A 27,878-nucleotide genomic window follows, 5' to 3' on the forward strand; every position below is an offset into this window, starting at 1 on the left:
CTCATCATCCCTAATAATCAAGTAAATGCAAATTAAAACAACTATGAGATTCCACCTTACCCCAGTAAGAATAGAAAACATCAAAAAATCAAATGAAAATAAATGCTGGTGAGGATGTGGAGAAATAGGCACCCTCATCCACTGTTGGTGGGAATGTAGGATGGTACATGCACTTTGGAAAGCAATATGGAGACGCCTAAAAAAGATGACTATAGAGTTACCAACAGACACAGTTATTACCTTCCTGGGCATGTCCCCTAAACCTTCAAGTCTCAGTCCAGAGACATTTGCTCAACAATGTTTATAGTGGCTCAATACATAATACCTAAGAGCTGGAATCAATCCAGATGACCATCACTAAATGAACGAATAACCAAGATGTGGTCTATCTACACAATGGAATTTTACACAGCAGTAAGAAAAAGTGACACAATGAAATCTGAAGACAAATGGTTGAACCTGGAACAGATCATTCTCAGTGAACTTACCCAATCACAATAAGATAACCACTACATAGTCTCACTCACCTACAACACCTAACCTGAATCTACCTGAGATGCTAATATACCCAGCAAGCATCCCAAGGACTAGTCAATAAGGTGGGTGGGGAGGGAGGGGCGGGCAAGGGAGGAGGTGGGGACACAAATCTAGACCGAAACAGCAATGGTACCATAAAATTCTACATCCTAAAAGGCAAACCAAATGGTTGACCCTTCATCGGGCCCTTAGAAGGAACACCTGAATCCCAAGGCACTGGAGAGGATATGATGAAAACTGACCTGAATTTTCTACAGCCTCTCTCTCTTGTCTAACTCTTTAATGTTACTTATCTTTTCTTCCTTTTCTTAGTGGGCACTGACCTGTAACTCCTAGTATCAGCAAATGGCTATCATCCATAATGAGATTTTGACCAAAGATACCTACAAAGTTTCCTAATAGAAAGACAGATTTCTGTCAGAGTACTTGATGACCCACTAAAGGTTAGTGGTAAGACCCTACTGCTGAAGACGCCATATGCGGTTGACATGTAACATGAAATGACATTGCTGGAAGCTGGCAGATAGTCAGTCCCCAGACAGTCAGTGCATCTAGTGCCAGAAGATGTTACATTGGAGACTGGGGGGAAAATGACCAATATCTGTCCAAGAAACTCATAGTCTAACCTAGTTAACAGCAAATAACCTGTCATGATGCCCACACAAGTGCAATTGTGGCGCACAGCCATGGTGGGAAACCAACTACTCTTGATTGGGATAACTGATCCATTCAGTGGAATGGGACCCCACATGGAGCTTGGAAACAAGTCAGAACCATTTCCAAACATGAGCCGGCTCTCCATTTTCAAGCTACCACCAATCATGGGCTACAAGAGAGCCTACACCTATTAACTTCTCTCTAAAAAAAATAAGGGCTATCCCATATATATGGTCCTGACTTTACTCTCTGTTGGAGAATCTGCTTCTCTTTTTCAGATAGACACAGATCCTCAGGACAGAACCACCCCATCATACATCAAAAGGGCCCCAGCTGAAACTATGAATAATTGGCAAAACAAGCAAGGGTCCTGTTTTCTTTGTGAACCTTTTTCCAGCACAAGGGTGAAGGAGATCAACACAGAGAACAATCAACTCCTACCAAGTCAGATATCCAGAGACACAGAGGCTCCCAACACCTCATTACTGAAGTAGACCCAAAATAAACCCAATATGGCTCAGGGAAATTTTGCGGAAGGTGGGGTGGAAAGAATGTCAGAGCCACATGTTGGGTCATGATATGCAGAGACATTTCGTCCTACCCATAACTGTGGGCTAACTTCACAATGCATGACCCATATACCTCAACAAGGAGGGGCTGGGGAAGAGGGTAGGACATGGACAAGGCTAACAATGGTACCAACTCGACTGTATACATTGAGTACAAAACTAATTGATAAAAAAAATTTTAAAAAGGGAAAAATAAATAAAATAAAATTAGAGCTCTTAAAAGTAAATATTTTGATAAAAGACTAATCCACAGTTATTATATATACCCACAAATTTTCCTTATACTTATTTTACTAACGGAATGGTGGAGAAAAGTAATTTTTAGAGTAAGAAAGCAGTACTATAGTTGATGATTACCCCATACCAGTACCTCACATAGAAGCAGCAGCTCCCGATAGTCTTTTTTCAGAGGACAGTGAAGTTTCAGTAGCTCTTCAGCTAAGTGCTGATGAGTGACAGTGGTAGATGCTAATAATACTCCATACAGTAATAGGAAGGTACTCCTTATGTTTATCTACTTACATGTTATATTCTGCTGGGCAGTTATTGCTACCCATGGAAACTTAAATACATGAGATGCTTTTGCTTCATTGGTTAACATTAAGGAATTTATGCCTTATAAACATGTAGATGTTGAGACATAATTATTATTCTAACAGAAAGAAAGAATTCCTTTGGGTAATACTGAGAAAGTAGAAATACCATTTCTTTTTTATTTCTCAAACAAATTAAATCATCAACAACAAAAATAAAACAAGAATAAAATCATAACAGCAAAAAAAGAAATTTGCTACATGTTCTAGTCCAAAAAAGTGATATGCATTAAAATGAACCTACCTGTGCAAAGATGTAAAGAATGCCTACAACGTTGAAATGACATAAAATGTGTTTGAATGCCAGAATAGTTGGCAGATTTTAGAAAGTTTTATTTCATGCAAATAAGTAAGGATGCCAGAATTAGTAATTTGAAGTTTTAAATGCTCATACAAATCATAAATAACCAGGGTCTGTATCCACATTTGTGTTTTCTCTTGCTAACTGCCTAATGCCAGGACAGTCAGACCCTCAAAGCTCTGTTTTCTCCTATGTACAATGGAAAAAGTACTCAGGATGTGTGGGTGTTCTATATTATATGATAATGTATACTAAATGTTTCTTAGAAGCAAATATTTAATATGTTTGTAACATATATTATACAGTAGTAATAACATGTAAAATTTCAAAGCAACACAAAAAAGCACTTATTTTTCTATCTAGCTTGATCTAAATGGGATGAATATTAATTAGTAAACAGATAATGATTACTTACTATTTAAACAGAAAACTTCTTGGTACTTAAACTTGATCTTGGAGCTAAGGGATTGCTCAACAATCAAATGCACTTGTTTGCAAAGCCTTCCATGCCAGTTTTGATTCCCCAGTACCCACATAAAAATCAGTACAGAGCCGGGTGTGGTGGCACACACCTTTAATCCCAGCACTTGGGAGGCAGAGGTAGGAGGATCACCGTGAGTCCAAGGCCAGACTGAGAAAACAGAGTGAATTCCAAATCAGCCTGTGCTAGAGTGAGACCCTACCTCAAAAAAAAAAAAAAAAAAAAAATCAGTACAAAAAGTGGTACATACATCTAGTATTTTTTATTTTATTTTTTTGCAGTGGCAAGAGGCCATGGTGTGCATGCTATCTTGCCTGCCTGTAAACACATGTGTAAATATTTTTTAGCTTGAGCTAGCTTTCTTCATATTCCCTAAAGAATTGTAACAGTACCTTTGCAAGTAATACCATCTCCATAATACCCAAAGGGGCAGCGTCCACATTTGAAGTGACCATTTGTGGCTGGAACACAGGAAACACCCAGAAAGCAGGATGACTCAGTGCAATTTGATACTTTGGTTGATTCAAACTTTTCTGGCATAATAGTGGTTGCTTCAGTAGCCAACAACGTAATCTTGTGCTGGGTAGAACTTTGGAAAGACAAGCTAATCTGAGCATTATGTCCTCCTGTTTCTGTCTGGATGATGCTGTGGATAACAGCTTTGCCTTCGCCACTGGCATTCTCTGGCTTGATGCTTAAAGAACTACTATTGTTCCCAGAACTTTGCAGCTCTTCCAGACTGAGGTTTGCATTAAAACCATGACCCACATGCTCATAACTTGGTATCGGATGAGAAATAGCCTCCTTTGTATCCATTTGTGTGGTAACTGATTTCAGTGGCTTGTTGGAGAGGTTGACCATGTTCAAGAACTGCTGGACAATGGTAGCAGGACTATGGGTACCCATTAATACATGCTCTGTTGATTGTGGTTGAAAATTAAAATCTGGAAAACCAAATAGAGAGAAATAGTAATCAGTAACATTTATTAATGTTCTGCTCTATTCAATAACTTAGCAATTAGTTATTCATATTTTCATTGAGGGTCCAAGACATGTAATATTAGGAGTCAAGAAGTAACAAAAAGGCATCATATGGTGTATTTTTGAGGCTCTTTTAATGTATTTGAATCCACAAGGTAACACAGAACATAGGCTACAATAAACACTGAAGAATCAGCATTAGTAAGCGTCTCTCAAGTCTCCTAAAATGAAGCTCTCCTTTCTCACTGTATGGCAAGAACATATATTTCTACAATATAAAACGGATGGTTTAGAATATTAACAGAAAAAAGGGTATTGTTAGAGCATATTTTATAATCCTTAGGCTATCCTTTTGACATAAAAATATCCTAGAATGAGAGAAAAAAAAAACAAAAACAAATGGGAGTTGCTGCTCATCATTAGAGTTTAGCTAATAATGTTGCAGGAGACATTTCTGTCTGACGACTTAGCATCATTCTATGTTTGTCTGGCATTTTTACCATCATCTTTCTTGATGACACTTTTGTCAGGCCTTGTCAAAATCTTTTTGTTATAAATTCACTTAAAAACAATGCTCCAACTGTCACAGGTATATAAAAAACAGATCAGAGTTAAACAACTAAAACACCAAACACCTTGAATAACAAGCATATAATTCACATGCCACTTGGATTGAACTTTACAAATTAGAGCAAAACAAACACTTGAAATATGATCTGTTCAGCAAACCTTCTGAAGCAGAATGAAATGAGTGCCTCAAAATTCACAAGTTGAAGACCCAACTCTAATTGTGGCTGTATTTAAATTTTTTATAGGGTCAGAAGAGTGATAGAACTGTCCTTCTAAGAAGAGGAAGAGTACACACAAAAGAAAAGACCAGCAAAGAGACTGTTGTCCACAAGGCAGGAAGATGGTTCTCCCCAAACAACACCTTGATCTTGAAATTCCAGATTCTAAAATTAGAAAAAAACAAATTTCCATTGATTGACACATATAGCCTCTGGCATTCTGCCATGGGAATGCAAGCTGATAGGTCGACTTTCTCCAGTTTCACTCACATACCAATGAATTCTGTCCCACTGAGGTCTCTCACAGAACTCTGTCTTTGACATAGTTGATTCTAATGTGTCCCTTTCCCTGGCTAGTTAGCAATAATCTTAAGAATAAGAACTGTGCCTTATTCAATTTTTTACATTCATAAACTTTCAAACCTATTAGAAAACTAAGTAATTACAGTCAATAGAGAGTTATTTTGTAGTCACAAGAATTTCCTCTAAAATACACAAATGACTAGAAATCTTCAGAAACCTCTTAGTCACTCATGTGTAAGGAGACTCAGGCCAAGTTACTTTCCTCTTAAATTCTACTTGATATAGGTAAGGGCTGTCTTTGTTTGGAAAAGAGGGACATTATACATAAGTGTAAGTGTAAATACCAGGAACTGGATGCTGAAGGCAAATGTGAGCTGAAGCGGGAAGAAATCCCTTACCATCCTGCCTTGAGTTATTTGCACTTGTTACCTCCAAGGTTAGACAGGCCAATCACAACTTAAAGCATAAGGATCCACTGGGCTTGAGAGATTTCTCAGTGGATAAAGGCACTTGTTTGCAAAGTCTACTGGCCTCATATACCAGCAGATGGACAAAGTGGCACATGCATCTGAAGTTCATCTATAGTAGCAAGAAGCCCTGGTATGCCCAAGTTCTCTTTTCCCCCTCACATTGCAAATAAATAAATAAATATTGTAAAAATAGACTGTATTCATTAAATTGTACTGAAGATATAGTCTTTTGATATGACTGTCTATTACTTGATGTCTCTCAAATTCCTTTTTTTTACCCTTTCCTTGAAAATCTGTTTTCCCTAAGTAATACCACACAAGTTACAATCTTGTCCTCTCTCCTAATATTCATGTGGCTATTCCATAATATTCTCAGTATCTTCTGGTTAAACTGAATGTATTTCCTATTTTATGTTTTTCATTATTGTGTATAGTATTCTTACAAGTGTGTCAAAGCAATAAGAAAAGTAACACCCTGTCCTCTGGGCATGTCTATTAGAAGACACAGGATACTTTGATACTATGTGGTTACTAGTTTTACTCCTTGATTTCACATGCTAATCTATTAGGTCAGAGTACATGGATGTTATATTTCTGTACCCCATTCTTTTGGTTTTATACAGCACAATACAGATAGACTGTCAGCATATACAAGAAGACGACAGTGGAACTGAGTGACCTGAATGAAATGCAACATAAGACGGCAGAAAATGGAAACTTTTACCATGACATATTTTCCCATCACCAGAAAATTCTTTTGGGCAAGAGTCACAATGGTAGGAACCATAGGTATTGAGGCACTCTACCCCTGGAAAGCAAGGCACCAATTCACACTCGTCAACATCTTCCTCACAGTTCTTACCTATAGGAAATAGAGATCAAGAGTTCAAATTATTTAACTTGAAATACATAGTTTACCTAATCAGTTTTGTTATTTGGTATCTTTTCCTATTTGGTTTGGTTGTACTTTGAGACAGGATCTTTCAGTGTAGGCCAGCCTGGTATGGAACTCATGGTTCTCGTGCCTTAGCCTCCTGAGTGCTGTGGATCCAGCAGCAATTCTACTCATTTTTTTTTTTTTAATCTCCTAACACCCAGATATGTGTCATGTATTATAAGGAGAAAAAATTGCTATTTAAAAGTATTACTCATCTGCACTACTACTGGGCATATTGAAGGACTCTATTTCCTACCACAAGATACTTGCATATCCATGTTCATTGCTGCTCTATTCACAATAGTGAGGGAATGGAATCAACATGGATGTTTACCCGCGGATGAGTGGATAATGAAAATGTGATGCACATACACATTGCAGTTTCACTGAGATATAAAGAAAACTGAAGCTAGGAAATATACTGACAAATGGATGGAACTGTAAAAAAATCATACTAAGTGAAGTAACCCAGGCCCAGATAGACAAAAATCCCATGCTGTCACTCAAAAATGGTTCCTAACATTTAAGGTTTGTCTGTATGGAAATAAGGAGTCTAAGAGCAGATACAGGACATGAAACTAGATGGGAGATCACAAGAGAGGAATGCAGTGATAAGAAAGTGGAGACAACAGAAGGAAAGATGCAGTATGAAAGAAGAAAGAAGGGCTGGAGAGATGGCTTAGCAGTTAAGGCACTTGCCAGCAAAGCCAAAGAACCCAGGTTTCATTCCCCAGGACTCATTTAAGCCAGCTGCACAAAGTGGCACATGCATCTGGAGTCCGTTTGCAGTGGCTGGAGGCCCTAGCACTCCCATTCATTCTCCCCCTACCCTCGAATAAATAAAATAAAATAGAAGAAATGAGATTATAGGGGAAAAGGGATAGGGGAAGAAGAGGAGGAGAGAGGAAACAAACAAACAAAAAACAAAATTTCTTCAAAAACACCATAATAAGACCTTATTGTTTGTATGCAAATAAAAATAAATTTAAAAATCAAATGTATAAAATCATTAATTTGATTTAATTTAATATTAATCCTGACCTGATTTTGTCTATAAATAAATAAGAGGTTTCAGAAGCACATTCATATATCTAAGTATGTTGATGAATGACTGGGATCCTAGTGCTCAGGAAGTCACAGCAGGAGGATCATGGCCAGCCTAAGCTACATGACAAAGACCTGACTCCAAAAAGTGCATTAGTATTTAAGATGAAAATGTTTCAATACTACAGAATTTGTCCTTTGCTTAAAACATGTGGTATCTTTTTAAGATTCTTTAATTGTCATCTGGTTCCTTAACAACCCTCAATGTTATGAAAATGTGCAATTTTGCAAGAGAATAAGTAAGCAACTAATAATAAAAATTCTGAAAGTATAGCTATCACATATACTTGTAATATTTTTTCTCAGACTATTTTAAATATGTTTTAAAATCGTTAGGACATACATTTGTTTGAGGAGTCCACATATTCCAAGGAGCGTCTCTTTCAACTTCTTCCCTAGCTCAGTGTGTGAACAACCAAACCTTACCTTGGAGCTCAGGGGGACAATCAAAGAAGTAACTATGTGGACTTCTAATACATTTGCCAAGGCCATAGGGTTTGCCTGGCACTCACTGGCTTCTACTTTACAAGGCCTACCATGGAAGCCCAGCAAGCAGACACATAAGTATGCTCCACTTCCTGGAGGAAATGTCCTGTCAGACACACATGAGCCACCGTTCAAGCAATCACAAGACTTTACCATCACCTACAAAAGAAAAAAAAAAAGTAAATGCTTTGATTTTAAATAAAATTGTCAGCCCATGCTGCAGAAATCTTGACAGATTGTTTATGTACATGCAAGATCTTCAGACAACTCTAAAACTGCGTATTTTCATAAGCTAGTGACTAAATAATTTAATAAAATAATTATAACCGTTTTCAAGAGCACAGCCAAAATATGTATCTAGGGCTCATAATTTTATAAAATTTCCAAATTCATCAATATTATTTCTATATTTTCATACTCTGTATATAATTCAGATTGGCTTTGCCTTCATAATCCTCCTTCCTCAGCATCCCAAGTACTGATTTTACAGTTGTGCACATTTCTACTCAGTGGAAAATGTGCAAATAGAACACTTGGTTAAAAAAAAAAAATTAGTGATGTAAGCCAGGTGTGGTGGTGCACACCTTTAATCCCAGCACTTGGGAGGCAGAGGTAGGAGAATTGCTGTGAGTTAGAGGCCACCCTGAGACTACATAGTTAATTCCAGGACAGCCTGAGCTACAGTGAAACCCTACCTCGAAACCCCCCCCCCAAAAAAAAAATCACTGATGTGGAAGCCAGTGAGTCACCCACATTATCCCTATATCAAGAGAGAAAAGAGTAATTTTAAGTATAAGGATCACATGACAGGACACACTTGTCCTTCATAACACGGCAACTGTGTGAACATGTGTGCAGAGTTTCAAGTAAATGTATAGGGTCGTACCAACAACTGTGGGCTAACTCCACAATCCACGACCCATTTATATCAACAAGGAGGGTCCAGTGGGAGGGGGTAGATCATAGATGAGCCTAAACAATGGTACCAAACTGCCTGTATTTGCTGAAAAGAAAACTAATAAATTAAATTAAAAAAAAAAAAAGAATTTAAGCCTCATGACATCTTAAAAACTATCAGTAAAGGAGTGTATTTGCCAGGTACATGAAAAGTCTTCTCTCTACATTGCTTATTTCTAATTCACCATATAACATCTTTAAGTATGAAGGAAAATGATAGAATTATCTGTCTTATTTTGATTACTGTCCTTCCATGGGAGAAGAAATGAATGAGGTCTTCATCCTTGTCAGACAAGTGCAGAGTAAAATGATGTCAATTATTAATTTACTTCTGGACTCTAGAGGATCTTTAAGGTTTTATGCCTCTATTAGGGATAGTCAAGCAAGGAATATTTAATGACTGTTGCTCTTTGAAATTAAGAATATGTCATATGCTTAGATTTAAAAGAAAGTAAGTTGTATTTTTAGAGGATCCAGTGACATTTATGTAATTGCAACAGTGACCTCAATTGTGACTATAGTTTCAGCCTGGCAGTCATCCTTAAGGTGTAGAGTGAATCTCTGGGGAGTTTGTAACTCTGTTTTCCATGTAAGAAGTCCTGTAGAGGAAATGTCTGCTCCTTCGGGGCCAGAGTCCAGTGAAAAATGGATCTCAGAACCTTCTGGATCCAGGGCCATAAACTGGTATTGGAAGTCCTCCCCATAAAAAGCCTGTAATGGATCTGGTAATGTTTGAAGCAGGGGAGGTTGGTTACCTGTAACACAGAAAACATTTCAGCTTGGATCTGCATAGAAACAGTAATAAACATGAATCTGAGATTTTTCATAGGGATGGGCATTTGAAAAAGACCAAACTCTGCTAAAAGTTCCAATTGCTGCTTCATTTCTGAATAAAATTCACTTCAATTCTAATTAAATGTAAAAGTAACTGGCAGGTACTAGGGGGCACTTTATGGATTACTGATATACTATGAAATAAGTGATGAATTCATGTTCATGGAACTTAAATAGTTAAAAATTTTTTGCCATAAAACTCAACTGAGGTAAAGTTAGAAATAGGAAATGAGTGCAAGAGAGATGGCCTAGCTGTTAAGGTGCTTGCCTGTAAAGCTTAAGGACTCTGGTTCGACTCTCCAGGTCCCACATGAGCCAGATGCAGTCACACAAGCATCCAGTGTCACACATACACACAAGGGGGCACACAAATCTGGAGTTCGACTGTAGCGGCTGGAGGCCCTGACACACCAATTCTCTCCACCTGCCCTCACATTAAAAGGAAAAAAAAAAAAAAAGGCCAGTCTGTTGGGCTTGCCTCAAAAGAAAGAAAGAAACAGAGAGAGAGAGGGAGAGAGGGAGAGAGAGAGAGGGAGAGAGAGAGAGAGAGAAAGAAAGAAGAGAGAAAGAAAAAGAAATAGGAAATGATATGCAACTCAAAATTAAAAAGTGTTTCAGGGATTGAGAGAAGCCTTAGTAGTTTAAAGTACTTGACTGCAAAGCTTAAGGACCCAGGTTCTATTCCCCAGTACCCACATAAACTAGATACACAAGGTGGCACATGGTGTCTGGGGTTCATTTGCAGTGGATAGAGGCCCTGGCACACCCATTCTCTCTCTATCTGCCTCTCTCTCTCTCTCTCTCAAATAAATAAATAAAATATAAGGAAAAAGAAAATAAAAGATTCTGTTTCATCCCTTAACAATTCATTTTTTAATTTCCTTATCAAATATTAAAATAAATTCTTATAACATTATAATTATAGTAATTATACACAATTATGGTTCACATAATGCAGGGATAAGTGCTGAGAAATACATTGTTAAGCAGTTCTGTCACTGTGTCATAATAAAGTAAACATACATATAATATGATGATATTACATCACAAGATGATAAAATCATATGAGTCCACCATCATATATAAAGTTTGTCTATGACCAAAATATTGTACTGTTTATGACTGTACATAAGAACATATTCTCAGGTGGGGGAAATGGCTTGGCAGTAAAATGTACTCACTTACAAAGTCTGCTATTCCCCAGCACCCACATAAAGTCAGGCTCAAAAAGCGTTTGCATGCATCTGTTATTTGTTTGCAATAGCAAGAGTCCCTGACATGCTCTCCCCCCCCACACAAATAAATAAAAATATTTAAATATTTTCATCTGATATTTCCTTATAGCAAAGTAAATTATTCAGCTATCAGAGATGCTAACTTTGGTTTTAAATGCATTGATTTAACTTATGGCTTAAAATTCTTTTAATACTTCTGTGTAAGAAATAATTGGATTAATAAAGAACAACTTACCTGCCAAAAGAGACCAAGTAAATGTTGAGTTTTGGGGTGTACAAATCAAACAAGAACTGGTAGGATTTTTGTGCCCTTTGGTATAGCAGTGTCCATCAATGACACAAAAATTTTCCTAATGGAAATTTTTTAATAAAAATCATTAATAAAGATGAGTCATGGTTAATATATAACACTTGGTCATAGAATGATAGCAGTGTGTTTATCATGTAAATAAAAGCATATTATACTTTTCCCTTGATGACAGAATAATCTTCATACAATCGTAGCATGAATACATGCAGTAAAACTGTGGCATGTAAATTCCTAGGGAACTGATTAATTTGGAATAATAATAAAAATATGTCAACTGGAAAATTATCATATAGCTTATGAATAGTGAGGAAATCTCTATTTTGGTTTTGTTGATGGCTAAATTCACCCTGGAGATGTTTTATCAATAGAGGAATAAAAATGCCTTTTTCCCCATGCATTTTTAAGAAAACAGATTATTTTATCTTCTTTATCCTCTATAGCTTACTGTGCCTGTAAATTCTCCACACTGTAAGGGGGAGTTTTTCTTTGTCTTTCTTTTTTTTAAAGTTTATTTTATTAATTTGTTAGAGACAGAGAGAGTGGAAATGAGGGCACCAGGGCCTCTAGCCACTGCAAACACACCCCAGATGTGTGTGTCACCATGTGCATCTGGCTTATGTGGGACCTGGAGAATCAAACCTGAGTCCTTACGCTTCACAAGTGAGTGCCATAACCACTAAGCCATCTCTCCAGCCCTTTCTTTGTCTTTCTAATACATAGTAGGAAACAAACAGTTACCATGTGCTGTGGTTTGATTCAGGTGTCCCACATAAACTTAGGTATTCTGAATGCTAGGTTTCTCAGCTGATGGCAATTGGAAATTGAAGCTTCCTAGAGGTGGTATGTTGGTGGGGGTGGGCTTATGGGTGTTACAGCTAACTTCCCCTTGCCCGTGTTGGCATAATCTCCTGTTGCTAACTGTCCACCTTATGTTGGCCAGGAGGTGATGTCCAAATCTCTGCTCATGCCATCATTTCCCCTGCCATCGTAGAGCATCCCCTCAAGTCTGTAAGCCAAAATAAACCCTTTTCTCACAAGCTGCTCTTGGTTGGGTGATTTATGCCAGCAATGCGAACCTGACTGCAATACCATGCTAATGGCATAGAGAATGGAAATATCTGTGGTATAATTGTGAAAAGATACATACCTTTATAGTACATAAGTCATCATTTCCAGAGCGATCACAAACTTGACAAGCACCATCATATATGATCATTATTTTGGGATTACTAAATGTATAACCATCATTAGATACCTGTAAGATTTAGTTCTATAGTTAATTTGTTTTAAATATCACCTCATAAATTCGTTGTGAAAATTTATATATATTTACTTTTATGAATATAAGTATTTACTTTGCTTATAAGTATAATATTTTTCCATTCATATATAATAAAAATAAATTTTTAAAAAAGAATATATTTTCCTTCTTACCTTTAACTGCCACTTTGCAAGTGAGTTTTCATTCATTCTATCCATGGTATCAAGATGGCCTTCAGTGGGCAGCTGACAATCCACAGCTCTACTGTTTTGAAAAACTGTCTGTGAATAGACAGGTTCTCCAATCACCCACTTACTGTCATTGTACTGAAGGTATAATGAGAAGGCAATTAACTTCTGTTAAATGTGGAAATATTTTTGTTTGTAAATTACATATAGTTCAAGTGAAAAATTTAATTTATATGCCTAGTATAATGAAACACATAATTGAGAATAGTGAAAATTATGCATCTTATTTTGATTAAAACTGCTTCTAAAAATCATGCATTGCTTAGATGTTCCCATCAAAGAAGTTGTAATTTGGAACTGATAACTATATAGTGAGTTTAGGAGTAAGAGTAAAAACACTGGACTGTGGCTGACACACAGTAGGCCAATTTGCTATGCATAATTTTCTCCTGAAAAAGTTCTCACCTTCAGCTACCTAAAAAGTGCCATATCTGTTTGTCTAGAAGGTTTCCATGGAGTCTTATGTTGTTATGTGTCTCTTGACTGGTCCAGGGAAATTCCAAAGCTGGGAAAAAGCTTCCATTACCAGAGATATTTGTACTTAGTATCAATGAAGATTTGGGACCAGTCTACCTCTACTACATTGAGTTTCAATACAAAATGATGGAGCTATAGTGGTTTTTTTTTTTTTTTTCAGTGTGTAGGAAAAGCAAGTATGGGGCTGTAGAGATGGCTTAGTAGTTAAGGTACTTGCCTGTGAAGCGTATGGACCCATATTCAATTGCCCAGTGCCCATGTAAGCCTGATGCACAGGGTAGCACATGTGTCTGGAGTTTGTTTGCAGTGGCTAGGCCCCTGTTGTGCCTGTTCTCTCTCTCTCCCTCCCTCCCTACCTACCTTTCTCTGTCAACTAAAAAATAACACATATATATGCATGCAAACACACTCGTGTGTGTGTGTATGTGTGTGTAAAGCAAGTATATTGATTAAAGGGGAAAAGAGAAGCTATAAAGACTAGTGGAACGGAAAACAAATAGATGCCCATGTACCAAGACTGCATGATGTTCAACTCCCAACTGCATCTGTTTCTTTCACTCTCTAAGAAGTGTACTATACATATTATTAAGTATTAGTTTTGCTTAAGCTAACTTATTAAATCTGAAGTAAAATTCAAACCAGTGACATATTATAATTAAATCAATCTTTATGTATTATTTTATAATGTTGTAAAAATGGCTTTGTGTTTGAAGAGGAAAATCCAGAATAATTTCTGGGTATTGATAACAGCATAGAGAACTAGAAATACATATTTGACTAATAAAATTTGGTTTCATATTAACAAATTGACGTTTTACTGTTTTTCACACACTCAGCCTGTGTCATGCAGCTAGCTGATGCTTCAGCATGGTGGGCCAGCAGGAAAACTAAAGACAGACAGATGACATCCCTCCAGACTGTGATGAGTGGAAGCTATCTTGTTGAAAACATGATGATGGAAAGTGTGAGAGGCAGTGCACAAGTCTGTATTTACAATAGAGCTACAGTCTTTGAATCACATTTGTTAGCAGGTTCCTCCAGCAAAGGAGGACATGAATGCCTCAGTGTTGTCACAATACCTATACTTCAGTTATGCAGGACATCATGGTATTTTGTTTCCAGTATACAACTAGTGACTGGATTTTGGGGGATGAGTTCTTTCTCTCTAAAGACAGTCCTCCCCCCCAAAAATGAATAAACAAGATTCAACACATTTTCTATTCATCAGTATTTTATGGGTCTATTATGTCCTAACTATATTCTGATAAGAAAAAATCCCAAAAGAAAACACAGAGAGCATTTTATTATTGCTATAACTGCTACTAGGAAAGAAGCTACAGTTTTATCTAAGTGGGTGTCAAAAGTGGGGATATTTCTCTCTGAAGTGGTGAAAATGTTTTCCATAAAAGCACTAAATTCTACTATGATATCATACCATCTATACTGCCAAAGCCAAATATCTATTCCCAATAAATGTTGCATTAGAGGCTCTATGCATAACATCGTGAATGAGTATCCTTGTGCATAATGACATAATGATAAAAGCATGTGCAAACGTCATTTCCTTCTACAATTCCTCCTACCTCTGCCTCCTGAGTGCTGTGATTAAAGGTGCATACCACCATGACTGGTCCTATTTCTTAAGGTCAGATTTATACAACTTCATTATTTTACAGAACTAAAAGGAATGTAAAATTCTTACTTATTGTTTTAATTTTTCATTGTAACTATATAAATATTTTCTAAGTGTGATTTTTGTCCTTAAGGTCAAAATTCTATTTGAGTAAAGACAAGGATGATCATATATAATCCTCAAAATTAAGGTGTAGTTTTGTGAAAGAATATTATGGTAAGGGAAGTACAAAGAGTGAACACCAGTAGATCTCACTCAATGTTCCGTGAATGTTGAGCCAGGCTTATCTTAGATAAAGCCATCTCCATTCATTATGGATTTATGTACCACAAAGTGTAGGTGTTTTCCTATCCCCAGCTTAATATTCTTTTATTTTATCATGACAGAAAAAGCCTAACAACTCAATAAAAACTATGTAAAAATCTCTCTCTCTCCAAAATAAAAAAAAAAATTCAAAAAAGGGCTGGAGAGATGGCTTAGCGGTTAAGGCAATTGCCTGCAAGGCCTAAGGACCCACATTTGAATCTCCAAATCCCACATAAGCCAGAAGCACAAATGTGAGGCATGCACAAGGTTGCACATGCCCACTAAGTGGCACAAGCATCTAAGGCAATTGCCTGCAAGGCCTAAGGACCCACATTTGAATCTCCAAATCCCACATAAGCCAGAAGCACAAATGTGAGGCATGCACAAGGTTGCACATGCCCACTAAGTGGCACAAGCATCTAGAGTTTGATTACAGTGGCTAGAAGTCTGGCATGCCAATTCGGTCTCTCTCCCTATTATTCCCTTTCTCTCTCTCTCTCTCTCTCTCTCTCTCTCTCTCGTTCTCTAAAATAAAATTACAATAAAAATTTTTAAAAATATGTACAATCCTTTAATAAATTTCAAAAGAGGAAAGGCTGTAGTCACCCTCTTCTCACGCTCTGTGGATATAACACCCCGTGGAAGCAGGTTGCTCATGGAAAGACTGAAATAAACGATGTGAATAACTGGTAAGCTTCATTGTTTTAAACCCTGATTGGAAAGTCCATAGTCATCATACCTGCAGTTTAATAACTTCACACTTGCTAGAAAGTGACTCTTTGAAGCCTTGACCAAAAACTCTCACCACGCCACAGTTATGTTTTTGAATATCACAGTATCCAGAATACTCAAGTTCTGTGATTTCAGGAACTCTGTCTTTGGAAACAATTATAACAAACAGCATGTTTTGTGAATACCAAGAAAAAATATTATTAATTATTATGAAGTCCTACTTAAAAACATGTAGAATAATAGTTTAAATTATACCACAAGTGTTACTTATTATAATTAAAGTGATAAACATTTAGAGTAATCTGGTATTAAAATAAGTATTACCAACCATCAGGCTAATATTACTGTTGTTGAAGAGAGTGTTTAAATATATTTAAACTTTTAAAATTTTATCCCTATTAATGAAATAATTAAGAGTGGGTCTTAAGACATTGCCACTTTAATGGAATACATTTTAGTTTTGTCATTTTTGTGCTTGCTAGTTGGATTATAGAAAAATAAGCTGTCATGATCATAATAATGTAGATAGTGCAATATATTCACATTTCAACAATTATTTAAATATTAAAAGACTTAGAAAAACCATATATGCTATTGTTACTATATTGTTGGTTTTTTTTAACCATTTTGCTGCCACACATGTGACCATAATTGAGGGTATACTGTTCAATTTCACGGAAAAATGCCCTTTGCCCTTAGTAATAACTGGCCTATATATATCACTCTTTCTCTAGCTCTGGGCTTGGTAAGAGCTTACATTACCTACATCACCAAGACCTGCTCATCAAGTAAATGGATGTGTGTGCCATATAAAGCAACTCAGTCCATTGTCTAAGTGCTGGCATAATCTAAGTGAACCTGACTTTCCAGGTTTAGGAGACAAAAACCATAAGGCATGTGTATTCAGAACTCTAAAAATCTTTACAAAAAACTATTTAGCTTATTCTTTCATATGTTTAACAAATGCTATTTACAAGTGTCTTTATGTATAGTGTGAACACATCAGATACTATAATCAACAAACAATGCCTCTGCTTCCAAATAACCTGTATTCTATTATGGGAGGACACAAGTTTTCAACAATAAAAAAATACAAAATGCATCAATATGTGTTTTCAAGAATTCAGAAAATTTTACTAAATATATTATGAGAGATATTATGGGGGTTGTGTGAGAAAAATTACTAGAAATAACCTTTGAAAGATTTCATTTTGACAATTGAAATTTGAACAAAGAAGTGAAAGAAGTCAGTTGTGAAGCTGTGCAGGCAGAATGCTCCTGAGGGAGAAGCCAGTTGTGAAGCTGTGGAGGCAGAGTGCTCCCATAGGAGAAATTAGTTGTGAAGCTGTGGAGGCAGAGTGCTCCCATGGGAGAAGTCAGTGGTGAAGCTGTGGAGGCAGAGTGCTCCTGGAGGAGAAGTCAGTGGTGAAGCTGTGGAGGCAGAGTGCTCCCATAGGAGAAGTCAGTGGTGAAGCTGTGGAGGCAGAGTGCTCCCATAGGAGAAGTCAGTTGTGAATCTGTGCAGGCAGAGTGCTCCCATAGGAGAAGTCAGTTGTGAAGCTGTAGACGCAGAGTGCTCCTGGGGGAGAAGTCAGTGGTGAAGCTGTGCAGGCAGAGTGCTCCTGGGGGAGAAGTCAGTGGTGAAGCTGTGGAGGCAGAGTGCTCCCATAGGAGAAGTCAGTTGTGAAGCTGTGGAGGCAGAGTGCTCCTGAGGGAGAAGTCAGTGGTGAAACTGTGGAGGCAGAGTGCTCCTGGGGGAGAAGTCAGTTGTGAAGCTGTGGAGGCAGAGTGCTCCCATGGGAGAAGTGCAGAGGTCCTGAGGTAGGAGTCCGTGTGGACAGAGAGCAAAACAGCCAGCATGGATGAACATTGGAAGCCGAGACTATATGACAGATGAACTGAAAGAGGAGCCTCAGGTGTCTGGTTAAAAGACCAAATCAACGTTTTAAACTCTTCTTTCTCTAACACATGGAAGCAAAAATAGCTTGTAACAAATAGCTGGTTATGCAAAAACAATTGTAATATATAAATGGAGTAGGCAAAACAATATAAGGGTTGTGTTTGAACTATATTAAATGTGGGCTCAGAGGGAAAATTGTTTTCTACAAGGAAAAGCACTGATTGTGTGCAAGACTACGAGGCTGGAGGAGCCTGACATCTTAAAGAAACAGCAAAGAGATCAATGAGGATGGAGAGAGGCCAGAACACTTACCATACATCTCACTGCAGTCATAGGAACCATAGCCCGGGAAGCATGCACAGCCCCAGTCCATACACTGCCCATGACCACTGCATGCATTGGGGCATCGTAGAGCCAAAAGAATGTATTGAATTGACTTAACCTTTTCTTCTGTGTTATGTTTCCCCTCTTGCAAGATACCCTTTTCACATTCATTTTCTAACAGGGCCACTCCTGCTTCAGCCCAGCTCACATCATCTTTGAGCTGAACATCCTTAACACACATATCGATGGCGTGGTCTAGGATCATGCCAAGAAAGGGGAGGCAGAGCCTTCCTATGCTGGAGTTGGCTAGTGTCTGCTGACAGAGAGCCAGGGTACTGAATTCGGTGAGGCCAGAGGGCGTGGGCCACGAGGGGAGAAACTCATAGTGGAAATCCCCAGCATGGTCCTCGGGGAAAAAGTAAGAGAACTCCTCGAAGTTGGTTTGACTGAGGTTCTGCAGCATCAAGAGAAAAGGAAAGTCAGTGGAGCTGCGACGTTTCCATCTGCTTCGCAGACTCCTGGTTTCTTGGCTGCGGCTACCCTGGTCCTGTGTGAGTCTCTCATAGTCCAAGAAGTTCAGTGGAAGTTGTTTTGCACTCCCAGGATGCTGTGGATTTAAGTCCAAATCAGCAAGGTTTACATGGGTCTTTTCTTGCCCTATGAAATTCAAATTATTTTCTTCTCCAGATGTATGCTTGCGTGTCTTTCTGACACGAGTGTCTGAGTTAATGTACTCAGCGGTGATATCTAGCTCTGGTATCAAAGAAGAGAACAGGACATTATTGAAGTCTGTGCAACCGTAAGCCAACTCTGAATGCGAACCACTGTGCAGAGGACTGGAAAGTGGATACTCCCAGGAAGCACCCGCAGAACAGCTGCAATAGGATGGATTTCCAGGGAACAGCTGAGAAACTGGCATGGTATCAAACATGCTCTTTCCTGGGGAAATCCTTCCAGTTGGAAAGTACAAAAGGAAAATTATTTGAACAAGAAATTATTTCCTCAAAATGTATTTTCTAAGCAGAGTACTGAGCTTCTTAAAGGTGTCATACAAATAAAATCACAAATTTTTTCTCACCTCCATTCATTAATAAAAGCAATATGATTATTGAAATTTTGATCAATTTTGATGCCATTTTTATCATGGAAATCATTTTCTGTATTTTCATCAAAGGTCCCACAAAGTCCCAGTGTGTTTCTGAAATCTATACTGGGGGCTCTGACGGTTAGACTCATGCCCCACTGGCTCAGGTCAGCGCGAATAAATGCTCCCGAAGAAAACAAGATCTGAAATCAAAAGTAATCAACACAGATTAGAAGTAGTATTCAATATTGATTTGAAAAGTATTATTTAAGATATATATATATATATATATATATATATATATATATATATATATATATATATATAGTAATTTAGTTATTTTCCCTCATATGCAGTACATACAGAGGATGAAAGTATTGCATGGCAACTTTCTTTGCAATATAATATTTCTTAGAATGGGCATGCCAAGACCTATTGCCACTGAAAATAAATTTCAGTCACATGTGCCACCTGGCGCATCTGGCTTTATGTGGAACTAGGGAATCAAAGCCCATACTGGCAGGTTTTGGAAGCAAATAGCTTTAACTGCTTAAGCCATGTCCCCAGTCTTATAATATAAATTTCAATGTAATACATTTTGCTAATTTGAAATGTGATCTTATTGACTTTTATTGATATATATTCTTCTTTATTATTAGTTATGTATATAGTGTGCACATAGCCATGATACCACCGTTAGCCTTTTCCCTGTCATTCCCCCATAAGGATTGTGGGTGTTGCATTGTGGGGTTAAGATATAGTCTTTGCAGCTTTTTTCTTTAAATAATTTAAGCTGAAGTGTGATGTTATATAATTAATAGTTCTCAGTAGTAAAGATAACATTTACCAAGCTATGTTTCTGTTAAGAGCTATTTGCTGTATGGAAAGTCATTAATTTACACTGGTAAAAGTAATTTAAGAGGACCGCATGTTCCTGGGTCCTGGCAATCAATCAACATTCTCTTGCTGCCAGTTAAAAAATAGAAGCAAAGCCAAAATTTGGCTAGAGGCTGCATGGGGAGTTGGTTCTTAGAGCAAGCAGAGTTTGTTAGGTGACCCTAATAGTCTAATATCTAACTATGAGCCACCACTTCTGGCCTCAGGAATACCCCAAAGGACAGCCGCTTGGAGAATGAATATATACATATATGCATATATATGTGTGTGTGTTTTTGTGTGTGTATGTGTATATATACATACACACACACACACACACACACACACACACACACACACACACACACATATATGGAGAGAGAGAGAAATGATCGTGGCTCATAGTATTATAGATATACAACCTGTGTTTACTCCTTTCATTCTTGTTCTCTTGTTATATATATTGCATTGTGTAATGTAGTTTAAAATTATTCATTCTAAAGTCACAGTTAACCTAAATACTACTTTATGTAACAGAATAATATTGAAAAATTATAGTTCTTAAGTTAATTGGTAAGAGTAGGAATTCATCCAAAATGAGAAAAATGAACATTTTCTATATGAAAGAAAGATACTTACTGTGACTTTTCTTCCTAAGTAGGACTCAGTTATCTTGACACTCCTAGAAGTATCTAGGCTCTTTACAAATAAATATGGCTGTGATCCATGTAACTGTCCACTGCACATGTCAAAAGTAACAACATTTCCTTGTTCTTTGGCAACAAATCCACAGTTACAGGACACAGGATAGTGAAGGCTTCCACAGTCCCACTGACGTACATGTACTTCAAAGTCACGAGACATACTCTTATAAAGCACAAATGTTCCAGTCTTGAAATTATCATATACCCTATCATTAACAAAAGTCAATAGCATTGGCTCAGAGTAAAATTATAACAATAGTATAACCAAAATAGATATTCAATATATTCATAAGCATTTGATATACTTTGATGTGAGAATGATAAACCTAAGTTTTTCTCAATTGCTTTATGTATCTGAGGATTTGTGTATTCACTGTGTGACACAATGTAGCAGTTAAAACCTCCCTCTGCCTCTCCACAGCTGTCTACTAACCATTGTCCACCCCAAGAGGTTGTGCTGGAGATAGGCGGGCTAACCTGGTGTCCATGCACCCAGCTGTCTTCCTCACTAGAAAATGTTTCATCCAATGTGACTCTTGCTTAGTGGCTTTTATAGACACACTATTTAAATAAAAATCATAATTTCTACTTCCAGACCTGTCATTCCACCACTGATTTAATTTTATTCCTGTTATGTGTTTGTTTCAAGCACAGTGTATTTTAAATTATCAATTATGCTTATATCTCCCTACACCTACCTAAAGGACAGCTCCAAGAGGGCAGAAAGAGTATTGTCTATTTTATTCACTACCTTACCCAAGCACATAGAACCTGCCTTATCACCTAGCTCTTGCACAATCTCATTGAATTAAGTCAGATTAAGTATGTTGCTACTCTGCTTTCTTGAGGGTTTCTTCATGGTTTCTAAGTCTCTAAATATGGCTATAAAGGATTTTTGCATACGGGATCGGTTCTGACAACTTCTCACAACTTCTCTGACAACTTGTTGACATTGGTGGTGTCATTTATGTTAAAGGGTTCTACTTCTATTCACTAGTGTGGAAAATTTGACTGACAATAAACACAGTATAATTTAAACATTCATGAAGGAAGTTTGAACTAAATGAGGAGTTATCTATTTCCTTGAAGATATCTTGCTATCACGCCTCCTCTAGAACAGCTTCAATAAATTTAAATCTTTCTGTGTAGTAATAAAAAGCAGTATTATTTTGATGACTTCTTCACTTTGACAACTTTGCTTAATTCCAGAACTACTACATAGGTTTTCATGACAGGATAGTTTTTCTGGTAAGCATTTTTATCCTGGATTGATGGTACTTAGTTTCTAAGAGAAATCCAATGTGTTAGTTTAATCATTTTGGCTAAACATCAAAGACTATTTCATTATTATATAAATATGTAACACAGTAAATATCTTCAATGCAAATAATTGAATCATTACTAAAAAATAAATAGATGGCCACGCAAAAATGGTAGTCTGGATTTGTAATAATATTAATTTCTACAAATTCAGGCTCACAACCATATTTTTTAAACAAAGGACTACTATATTTAAAACAAAAAAATATTCTATACAGATAAAAGCAAAGAAACAAACAGGCATGTATCAGTCACCAGAAATTAAAAAAAAAAAGATAAACCAATATGATGTTTAAAATAAACCAACAACAAAACCAAAACAAACAAAAGCCAATGTAAGAAAAACATCTCAGGAAATTACCTGCCATCAAAGGTGATTATATGAGGGTCAGTAAATGAGTAGCAGTAAGCAGATGGGACGTCCTTGACTGTGATCTTAAAAAATAAAGATATTTTTTGATTAAGATGACCCATGAAGGTTGGTGACATATGGGCAATGGTCTAGTAATTGCAATGAAATTTTAATCAATTCTTATTTTTACCATAGTGACTGAAAACTGAATCATTAAAAAATACAAAATAATTAAGCAAATATTTTTAAATGAGAATTTACAAGAAATGTTTGTACATATGTTACCTTTGTGAAGTTAAAGCAACAAACACCTCAGTCTCTTCCACAACTCTCTCTTTCCCTTTCTCCAGCCCAAGAGGCTGCACTTGTGAGTGTGTGTGTGCATGTGTATGTGTGTGTGTGTGTGTGTGTGTGTGTGTGTGTGTGTGTGTGTATTTGTCAACCTGGATGCTTCCTGGAGTATAGCTGTCCCACAGGAAATCCTCATGTACTATCGGTTCCACAACGACATCCGTAACTCTCTCTCCATCTAGAGACAAGTCCGTGACAGCAGTATAGTTCACTGAAGCATGACCGCACGTCCCGTTGGTGCAGGAAGATGTCTTGTGAAGATCCACATGGCAGGAAGTCAATGCCAAATTTAGGCCTAGGTGCTCTTTACCTATTTTTATGGGGAAAAAAGTGTTGAAAAATTTCCCCAAAGGTATATACTAACCAAAGCATATAGCTTAACATGAAAAATTAAATTGAAAGGTAATTCTTAAATTAAATGATATTTGTTGACATTAAAATAAAGATTTTGAATCTAATTGATCATAAATAGATCATAAATTTGAATATATACACATTGATATTTTCAATAAAGTTATAAATCCCTATGCAACCTGTATAAAATTCAAAAGCAATGCATAGCAAAAGTTAAGACAAAGTGATAGATATTTTAGTGTGGTTTCAACAACACATACTGCATACATGAAATGTTTCCCTAAACCTCAAAGAATATTTTCTTTTTAAAAAAGTATTTTATTCACTTATTTGGGAGACACAGAGAAGACAGAGAGAAAGAATGACTGATTATGGGCACAGGAGAACCTCCTGACACTGCAAAGGAGCTCCAGATGTATGTGCAGCTTTGTTCATCTGGCTTTACATGGCACCTTTAGCCACTGATCCATCTCTCAACCCCGAAGATTATTTTCTTATAACAACTATTAAGCATTCAATATTCTGAAAATCTCTTCAGCAAGATGAGAAAAAGTCATTAAATAAAAGCTGTTCCTATGGCTGAAAAAAATCATAGTACTAAGGAACATAATCTGAATTTTTTCTTGTAAGTGGGTGGTGGATTTAATTATTTATGCAGTATCTGTCACCTTGATAAAACAGAAAAATCAAAACAAATGAAAGTAACCCCATAAAGGTGATCAGTGATAATAAACAATTCTTTCACCTCCTAAATGTCCCATAATATACAGCATCTCAAAATGCTCCCTTGCCTACAGAATAGAGTAAGCAGAAGAATTTGGAAAGGAAGAGGGAATGAGGAAGAGACTCTGGAGATATGTATAGCTAAAGTGTATGATTTCTGTTCTTCCCATAACAAATAGAGCATTCCCCCCAAAAGAACTGACCATAGGAAGCATATTTTCATATCAGTGATCCGAAAGTCCTTATGAAAATCAAAGAAAAAATATGCTAAGATGTTCTATATTCTTTTCTTCCACACATATTTTTCAAGAAAGAAATTATAATAGTACAAGAACACTGTACTGGGCTCAGAAATCTTGAAAAAGGTTTTTCTATATGCAGTTGTTGTAGAAATGCATACATTTCTTGCATACATAAAAGTAATGGAAGCAGGTTGGAGAGATGGCTTAACAGTTAAGGTGCTTGCCTGTGATACCTAAGGACCCCAGTTAGATTCCTCAGTAAATACGTAAGCCAAAAGCACAAGGCTCAGCATGCACCTGGTGTTCATTTGCAATGGCTGAAGACCCTGGCACACCCATTCGTTCTCTCTATACCTGCCTCTCTCTATATCAAATAAAGAAAAAGTAATGGAAGCATTGAGATTCTTTCATCAGTTCCCTAAGGTGAATCTGGAATATTTCTGGATTAGATAGTACCCATGACGTCCTTTCTCTAGTTAATGATATGAGGGAGAAGGTCATTCAGTCAAGATTGTGGAAAGTAGCAATGTCTGTAGGAATAATGAGACAATTTTTTTTTCCTCTCTGGGGAGATTTATCAGACATACACATAAAGGAGATGAGGTGGGGGGGCAGTCAGAATAAAAGGGAGATATTTTCCTCTTAAAAACAAAAATACCTATTTTTTAACAAAGCATCGGTTACACAAACTTTTAAAATATAGGGGAGCTCTGGAGATGGCTCACCAGTTAAAGGAACTTTCTTCCAATGCCTGCAGGCCAGGGTTCAATTCCTTATAATCACACTAAGCCAGATGCACAAAGTGACTCATGTTCCTGGAGTTTGTCTGCAGCAGCATACCCATTCTCTTTCTCTCACATAAATAAATAAATCAGAATATTTAAAAATAAATTATAAGGACATATTTAGACTATTTTTATATTAGTATATCAATAGTTCCCCTGAGTAAAACAATTGAGGACATGCAAATATATTTTAAAGTTTGTTTGTAACCAAAGAAAGTCTTAGCTTAACACAATTTCAGACAATATCACTAACAGGATCTTTGTATACTTTCAAAGAACAATGCTAGTATTTACAGAGTAGCTTTTCAGAGGTCACCTGAAGTGGAACTGTGTTAAAGGTTCTGAGAGGGCAATGCAGGATACACTGTTGTTCATGGTGCTCCTCAACGTGGATGCATAACTCCGTATTATCTAAGCCTGTGTAACCATCAGGTGCTTAAGCACTGCGTCTTTGATGCGATTTTCTGTTTTCTGAGTCAACTTTTTTTTGCATACCTCACTCCCATGAGGCTATATCTAACTTGCTTTGTTGTTATTATTGTTGTTGTTCCAAGAAGTTTCTCATTTTAGCCCAGGCTGACTTGGAACTCACTTTGTAGCCCCAAGCTGGCTTTAAACTCAGGGCCATCCACATACCTCAGCCTCCTGAGTGCTGGCACTAATGATGACTTATATCTGGAATTCTTATCTTTCTGTCTCTCTTTGATGTGTGGCATGGGCATCAAGTCCTAGATGCTCTGTGTTTGGCATACTGACTAAACTGTACTATTCAATGGTGATATGTAAATAGAATTATATATACTTGTATAGGTTCTATTTTAATCAGAAAAAAAAAAACATCTCTTGAACAGATCTTTGAACAGATACTTAACTGGAAAAAAAAAAAAAAAAAACCTCAATCAGCCCAATCACTTCTATATATAGTTTGTCCTATCTTGCTTTGTGGATATATTTCCATTACACATGAACTTGGTGGTGAGGTGTAGATGACAATCTGCCAGGACATCTATAAAATTAGTGATTTAAATGGAATAGTTTTAGGACAAAAGATCCCTCACACATGCTTACAGAAATGAGAGAAGTGTGAAAATGCATTATGAGACCCATATTCATAACCTTGAGATCTAAGCATCACATAACATCTCTCTCAGTGATGATGATTTGGAAAATCTGGAAAAGCTGTTTGTCCCCCAATCTCTGAAAACAAGGCAAAGAGAAGAATCAATAGAAGGAAGAGAGGAAAAAGACGAGAAGTTAGAGAAGAAAGGGAAGGAGAGGAAGGAGAAACATGACAAACAATTAAGAAAAGATCTTCATCATTATGCCTTGAGCTCAGGAAGAATAAATATGACTCGCATTGGCAATCATCAGTGTGATATTGCCTCCTTAATATGATTGAGCTACAATTTAATGTAAACATACAACATACTTTGTTATATGAGACCACCCCAGGGACTTTTTATTAAGGAGAACAAGCATCAATTGCCTGAAATGTAACCAAATGAAATGAATTGAGTGCATTACCTTGATCAATGGTTTTTAGTTTTAATACAATTTTGCATTCTTGCCCAGGCTCACTGTATTCAGGACAAATGATAGGCACTGTGCTCTCTATCCTCAGCTGATATTCCTTTCCATCTTCCCATATTGTGCTCATCTCAGGTTGCAACTGGCAGGAGAAAAGATATACAGCACTTATGTTAAAATCAAGTGTATTTGTAAGCTATAAATCTTGAAAACACATTTTCTCAATAGCCCATCTTCTGCTAAATGAGCTGGTCATTGGAAACGTTTTAGCCAAACAGGTCCAATTAAGACCAAACTAACAAAAATATCAGGCATATGCAGTGGCTGGTATCCATGGAGCTGCTAAGCCACCATGAGCTATTGCCATCTGAAGTGTCTCAGCCTTAGCTTATGTCTGAGTTTCTGCTTCTCACAGATGGACTGCTATACCATAGACCCATTCCAGATCACAGGCAGTCTTTCAAGGAAGGAGGGTTTATTTTTCTTTTATTATACAGCCTCAAGTCTTAGCTATCACTCAATATAATGCTTCTTAGTACTATTTTCTCTGTTCATCTGATAAGAAACAGGTCCTGAGGGGACTGGAGAGATGGCTTAGCCTTTAAGGTGCTTGCTTGTCAAGCCAAAGGACCTAGGTTTGATACCCCAAGAACCATGTAATTCAGATGCACAAGGTGGCCTATGTTTGCAGTGGCTGGAAGCTCTGGTGCTCCCATTCATTCTCTATCTTCCTCTCTCTTTTTCTCTCTCTCTCATAAATAAAAAGAAAAAAAATGCCTTAAAAGTTAAAAAAAAAAAAAAGAAAGAAAGAAAACAAATAGCCCCAGAAGGCTGACCACTTGCCCTTGACATTGTCAACTGAATACTTACCAATGTAGATCAAAAAAGTATCCCCCCTCCCACCCAGTCTGAGTTCCTTGTGTGGGTGGTCACAGCAGTCTGGAGTGAGTAGGCCAGACCCTTGTTTCCAGGCCCCTCCCACCTCCCCAGTCTGGTTTCCCTATGCTGGTCTGGGTGCTGGAGGGCAAAGCACAAAGTAGGCCAGATCCCTTGTTCCCTTGCTCATCCCAGTCCCTTGGTCCTGGTATGTCCCATTGTACCTTGCTCGAGGAGCCTGGTCCCTGTGTGAGCTGTGA

The 27,878-nt window shown here is 37.2% G+C and overlaps 1 protein-coding gene across 5 annotated transcripts in view; it reads right to left on the bottom strand.

Annotated features, from left to right (window-relative positions):
• Vwde (von Willebrand factor D and EGF domains) overlaps positions 1-27,878 on the bottom strand; it is a 67,227-nt gene that overhangs the window by 14,932 nt on the left and 24,417 nt on the right. For 4 of the 5 annotated variants that reach the window (XM_045161092.1, XM_045161093.1, XM_045161091.1 and 1 more), the window contains exons 7-20: positions 26,740-26,884; positions 23,204-23,421; positions 22,770-22,843; positions 21,024-21,294; positions 19,503-19,711; positions 18,413-19,374; positions 16,208-16,344; positions 12,978-13,130; positions 12,691-12,798; positions 11,469-11,583; positions 9,669-9,919; positions 8,258-8,366; positions 6,405-6,542; positions 3,531-4,082 (exon numbers count right to left, since the gene is read on the bottom strand). In XM_045161092.1, coding sequence (XP_045017027.1) covers positions 3,531-4,082; positions 6,405-6,542; positions 8,258-8,366; positions 9,669-9,919; positions 11,469-11,583; positions 12,691-12,798; positions 12,978-13,130; positions 16,208-16,344; positions 18,413-19,374; positions 19,503-19,711; positions 21,024-21,294; positions 22,770-22,843; positions 23,204-23,421; positions 26,740-26,884 — 3,442 coding nt within the window. The remainder of the gene's footprint in view (positions 1-3,530; positions 4,083-6,404; positions 6,543-8,257; positions 8,367-9,668; positions 9,920-11,468; positions 11,584-12,690; positions 12,799-12,977; positions 13,131-16,207; positions 16,345-18,412; positions 19,375-19,502; positions 19,712-21,023; positions 21,295-22,769; positions 22,844-23,203; positions 23,422-26,739; positions 26,885-27,878) is intronic. The other variant, XM_045161094.1, reaches the window with a different exon arrangement.

The sequence above is a fragment of the Jaculus jaculus genome, chromosome 10 (assembly GCF_020740685.1).
Source record: "Jaculus jaculus isolate mJacJac1 chromosome 10, mJacJac1.mat.Y.cur, whole genome shotgun sequence".
Taxonomy (NCBI): domain Eukaryota; kingdom Metazoa; phylum Chordata; class Mammalia; order Rodentia; family Dipodidae; genus Jaculus; species Jaculus jaculus.